Source organism: Lithobates pipiens, unplaced genomic scaffold, assembly GCF_037356315.1.
Source record: "Lithobates pipiens isolate NorthernLeopardFrog02 unplaced genomic scaffold, aLitPip1_a1.2 Scaffold_13, whole genome shotgun sequence".
In the NCBI taxonomy this organism is placed as follows: domain Eukaryota; kingdom Metazoa; phylum Chordata; class Amphibia; order Anura; family Ranidae; genus Lithobates; species Lithobates pipiens.
Window position 1 is genome coordinate 546,802,698 of NW_027507718.1, and position 6,000 is coordinate 546,808,697.

The 6,000-nt window shown below is 45.7% G+C and overlaps 1 protein-coding gene across 1 annotated transcript in view; it reads left to right on the top strand.

Annotated features, from left to right (window-relative positions):
- Positions 1-5,223, top strand: part of LOC143975809 (uncharacterized) — a 48,916-nt gene extending 43,693 nt beyond the window's left edge. Inside the window, exon 5 of the mRNA XM_077478360.1 lies at positions 2,423-5,223. Coding sequence (XP_077334486.1) covers positions 2,423-2,754 — 332 coding nt within the window. The 3' untranslated portion in view covers positions 2,755-5,223. The remainder of the gene's footprint in view (positions 1-2,422) is intronic.
- The last annotated feature ends 777 nt before the right edge of the window (positions 5,224-6,000 follow it).

A 6,000-nucleotide genomic window follows, 5' to 3' on the forward strand; every position in this document is an offset into this window, starting at 1 on the left:
CTTGGAGTACATCAGGAATAGCCTTTTATTTGAGATCTCACACAAATATATATAGCAGGATGTCTAAAGCCTAACCTAATTAACATGAGCTAATTATCTAATCGTTGACCCAGACTAGTTGACTGAGAGATAAGACTTTTCAGGGTAAGACTTTACGGCTCCTAGCTCGCTGACTGACTATTCGATACACATTACCATAAACATCAACACAGGGTTAATTAGCACAAACAACAATATGTGGAATACTCTTACAAACTGTGGTAAGCCAGACTAGACTTATTTACATTATAGAGGATAACAGACAGGTGAGTGGAGTCTATGACATTAGCATCTAACAGTATGAGTCCCAACAGTATGAATCAATCACTATTCTAATATGGCAAATAAAGGGTTCCCAGAGTCTGTGTGTCTTGGGGGGATACGGACCTGAATCCAAAGTAGCACCTCCTCCAGGGTCCCCAGGCACACAGCTCACAAAGAGCACCGTTCCGCCAAATGCCAGGGCCCATAATCGGTGGGCAAGGGGCTCGCATTCAGTCCCCTCCAAAAGCCTTGGCCCAGGGTAGGTCTGTCACAAGGCCCTTGTCCTCATCAACATGGAAACAAGGTGTTTTGCCAGAATGGTTTCCCCCTGCAAGGTATCTCCCCCTACATGTTGAGGCCATGTGTCCTAGTATGGTTCTGTTCTTCAGTATGAGTCCCAACAGTATGAGTCAATCACTATTCTAATATGGCAAATAAAGGGTTCCTAGAGTCTGTGTGTCTTGGGGGGATATGAACCTAAATCCAAAGTAGCACCTCCTCCAGGGTCCCCAGGCATACAGCTCACAAAGAGCACCGTTCCCCCAAATACCAGGACCCATAATCAGTTGCAGGAAGCTGGCATTCAGTCCCCTCCAAAAGCCCCTGTCACACTAGCAGTTTCTCTGGTGCCACCTCCTGTTTTCTGGGACATTGGAGAATATCCTAGACATAGTGGGTGGAGGATAGGAGGAGCTGCTTGGAACATTTATGAGGACCTCAGCCATACCCAGTAAAGGGCATGCAGGGGGCAGGCCACCTCATAAATAAGCACGGGGCAGTTGGGTAGAAGATGGAGTACCGAGGAGGCTGTTGGTGGTTCTCGAGGGTGCCCACTAATCTGGGAAGATTCCTACCGAAAACACACAGAGGAAACCCTTCGCTGAGGCACGGGAGCAAGGAGAAAGGACAGCAGGAGTCGGTCAGCATGTCTTAGCCCTTGTACACACGGTCGGAGATTTCGACAACCAAATCTGTCGGATTTTGTCCGTAGGATCTTGTCCGAAACTGTTGCATACACACGGTCGGACTAATTTGTCGAAAAATCCGATCTTTCAGAATGTGATGACGTAATTTCGTTACGATGGGACTACGTTCAGGCTAGTAGCCAATAGCTTTGATGTAGGAATTTGATCTGAGCATGCGTGGCACTTGGTCCGATCGGAATTCTCTACACATGATCGGAGTATGTCCGATCGGCCCAGTTGGTCGGAAAATATTTCCAACAAGTTGTAAAATTTGGTCCGACGGATATTCAGACGGAATCAGTCCGATGCATACCACACACAGTCGGATTATCCGACGACACGGTCCGATAGGACACATTCCGACGGATTCTCCGACCGTGTGTACAGGGGCTAAGACATCTCCTGAGAGTCAGCCGGGAGGGCTGGTGAGTGTCAGTCTGGAGGACTGTGTGGAGAAGTTAAGTTAGCCTGGAGGGCTAGTAAAAGGGGCAGCTGCAGCCAGGTGTTGCTAATATCAGTAGCCACAGGAATGATACAAGCTGGACACGGACATTTTTCTACACACCTAAGGGGCATTGGGTTCCTCTCTGTAATGGACCATTGCTTCATCTGACTCAGTGACTGCCAGGTACTCACAGTGTTCCAACTAGGTTCTTCAAGCAGGTGTGTGCTTGAAGGAGCTGTATATAGAGACTGTATATAGGAAATGTTGTCCCTGAAGTTGTTTTTGAAAGCCAAATGGGCATCCCGTAACCTCCCATCCCTATCCAAGTTATTACCTTCAATAAATAACAAAAAGCAAAGTCACGGGCTGTTCTCTGACTCTGTAGAGCCTGTGAAAATTCAGTGTGCCTGGCTGTGCAGGGTGGGGGATCTCAGTTTACTTGCGGCTACTAAAAGGGATGCACTGCATACAATAAGTATTTTTCTCTCTGATAGCCCCCTAGATCTAGCAAGCATTAGATCGTTACTAGAGAAGACCAAGGAGACTACCAAAGGGCCAAAAAGACCAACAGACTGGAGCTCAGCTATAAGCCTCATAGGGGACTAATATTTTCAACAAATAGTTCTTTCAGATCTGATGTTAAAAAATAGACTTTACTATTAGTACCGCTACCTAATCATGATTTATCTGATATATGTTATATTCATAGGCAGAAAACCACATCCTACACCCCCAACCCAAGGACCAACGTCAGGAGGACAGGTCCAAAGGAAAGGCCCTCTTGTAGGGACCCCGGACAATGATGGAGCCACAGAGGACAACTCTGAAGTCAACTCATCTATGGACAATGCCCAGAGCAGAGAGAGTGAGGAGGAGGAAGATGAGGAGGAAGAGAATGGTGCAGGAAGAGAAGATTTACAGCTATACAATGGCTGCCGAGACATTATGGATGGCAATGATTGGATTTTTGATACCGAGAATGTGCAAGGCGATGAGTCGGAGGAAGGAATTCCTCTGCAGGCTCAGAGGTGTATAGAGTGACAACCCAGGTGTATTGTATATACTGTACATAGATTTAGATTTTTCTGTCATTTACAGTGCCTTGAAAAAGTATTCATACCCCTTGAAAATGTTCACCTTTTGTCATGTTACAACCAAAAACGTAAATGTATTTTATTGGGATTTTATGTGATAGGCCAACACAAAGTGTCACATAATTGTGAAGTGGAAAAAAAAGGAAACCTCCGCCCCGGACTCAAGTCTTTTGCAGACTCCAACAGGTCTTCTTCTAAGATTGTCCTGTATTTGTCTCCATCCATCTTCCCATCAACTCTGACCAGCTTCCCTGTCCCTGCTGAAAAAAAAAAGCATCCCCACAACATGAAGCTGCCACCACCATGTTTCACAGTTGTTGGTGTGTTCAGGGGGATGGGCAGTGTTAGTTTTCCCCCCACACATAGCATTTTGCTTTTAGGCCAAAAAGTTCAATTTTGGTCTCATTTGACCAGATCACCTTCTTCCACATGTTTGCTGCCCCCTCCCCCACATGGCTTCTCACAAACTACAAACAGGACTTCTTATGACTTTCTGTCACCAATGTCTTTCTTCTTGTCACTCTTCCATAAAGGGCAGATTTGTGGAGAGAGACGACTAATAGTTGTCCTGTGGACAGATTCTCCCCCCTGAGCTGTGGATCTCTGCAGTTCCTCCAGAGTTACCATGGACCTCTTGGCTGCTTTTCTGATGAACGCTCTCCTTGCCCGGCCCGGTCAGTTTAGGTGGGCGGCCATGTCTTGGTAGGTTTGCAGTTGTGCCATACTCTTTCCATTTTCTGATGATGGATTGAACAGAGCTCCATGAGATGTTCAAAGCTTAGGATATATTTGTATAACCTAACCCTGCTTTATACTTCTCCACAACTTTATCCCTGACCTGTCTGGTGTGTTCCTTGGCCTTCCTGATGCTGTTTCCTCACTACAGTTCTATAACAAACCTCTGAAGGCTTCGCAGAACAGCTGTATTCATACTGAGATTAAATTACACACAGGTGGACTCTACTTATTCAGTGACTTCTGAAGGCAATTGGTTACACTAGATTTTAGTTAGGGGTATCAGAGTAAAGGGGGCTGAATACAGGGCTCGAGTGCTGCGGGAACGCATGGGAACGGCGTTCCCGTACTATTTCCACAGCGGGAACGCCATTCCCATTAGCTGTCTGAGGGCTGAGGCTATGCAGCGCGTAGTCCGCGCCGCTCCTCAGCCGCCGAGTGACTGGTTGCTAGGCAGGAGCCGCTCCGCATCTAGCAACCGGTCACATGACTTCGTCCGTGCGTGGGCACGCACTGGCACGAGTCAGTGTGACACACGCTGCGCGCCTGCTTGGTTCCGGAGTTCCGGACTGTCCCCCCGCTCCCCTCTACCCAGTGCCTCCTGGGGCCACAGCCGCTGCACGTTTCCAGTTTACTTCCCTGGCTCCCCCGAGAACAGAAGGGAAGAGAATACCAGGAGGTCAGTCACTAGTGTGTAAGTTGCATTCTGCAATACCCTGCCAATACTCATCAATACTCTGCAATACCCTGCCAATACTCATCAATACTCTGCAATACCCTATCAGTATCAATACTCTGCAATACCCTGCCAATACTCTGCAATACCCTATCAATACTCTGCAATACTCTGTCAATACTCTGCAATACCCTGCCAATACTCTGCAATACCCTGCCAATACATACCCTGCCAATACTCTGCAATACCCTGCCAATACTCTGCAATACCCTGCCAATACTCTGCAATACCCTATCAATACTCTGCAATACTCTGCCAATACTCTGCAATACCCTGCCAATACTCTGCAATACCCTATCAATACTCTGCAATACCCTATCAATACTCTGCAATACCCTGCCAATACTCTGCAATACCCTGCCAATACTCTGCAATACCCTATCAATACTCTACAATACATACCCTATCAATACTCTACAATACATACCCTATCAATACTCTGCAATACCCTGCCAATACTCTGCAATACATACCCTGCCAATACTCTGCAATACCCTGCCAATACATACCCTGCCAATACTCTACAATACTCTGCCAATACTCTACAATACATACCCTGCCAATACTCTGCAATAACCTATCAATACACTGCAATACTGTGCCAATACTCTGCAATACCCTGCTAATACTCTGCAATACCCTATCAATACTCTGCAATACCCTGCCAATACTCTTCAATACATACCCTGCCAATACTCTGCAATACCCTATCAATACTCTGCAAAACCCTGCCAATACTCTTCAATACTCTGCCAATACTTATTCCTGTTTGTGGGATATTTTCTAATGGGCTGTGTAACAGAATGTGGAACAGGGTGTATTTGTGGTAGAAATTCCCTGCGAGGGAAAGATCATCACCCATTGTGTTGATTGTTTTGTTTCACACGTTATTTTGTTTTTGTAAACTCGCACTTTACAATAAATGTTGTACTGTATTTACTGTGAAGTATACAGTGGTGTGAAAAAGTGTTTGCCCCCTTCCTCATTTCCTGTTCCTTTGCATGTTTGTCACACTTAAGTGTTTCGGAACATCAAACCAATTTAAACAATAGTCAAGGACAACACAAGTAAACACAAAATGCAATTTGTAAATGAAGGTGTTTATTATTAAAGGTGAAAAAAAATCCAAACCATCATGGCCCTGTGTGAAAAAGTGATTGCCCCCTAAACCTAATAACTGGTTGGGCCACCCTTAGCAGCAACAACTGCAACCAAGCGTTTGCGATAACGTGCAATGAGGCTTTTACAGCGTCCTGGAGGAATTTTGGCCCACTCATCTTTGCAGAATTGTCCTAATTCAGTTACATTAGAGGGTTTTCGAGCATGAACGGCCTTTTTAAGGTCATACCACAACATCTCAATAGGATTCAGGTCAGGACTTTGGCTAGGCCACTCCAAAGTCTTCATTTTGTTTTTCTTCAGCCATTCGGTGGTGGACTTGCTGGTGTGTTTAGGATCATTGTCCTGCTGCAGAACCTAAGTTCGTTTCAGCTTGAGTACACGAACAGATGGTCGGACATTCTCCTTCAGGATCTCTTGGTAGACAGCAGAATTCATAGTTCCTTTTATCACGGCAAGTCTTCCAGGTCCTGAAGCAGCAAAACAGCCCCAGACCATCACACTACCACCACCATATTTTACTGTTGGTATAATGTTCTTTTTATGAAATGCAGTGTTCCTTCTACGCCAGATATACTTGGACACACACCTTCCAAAGAGTTC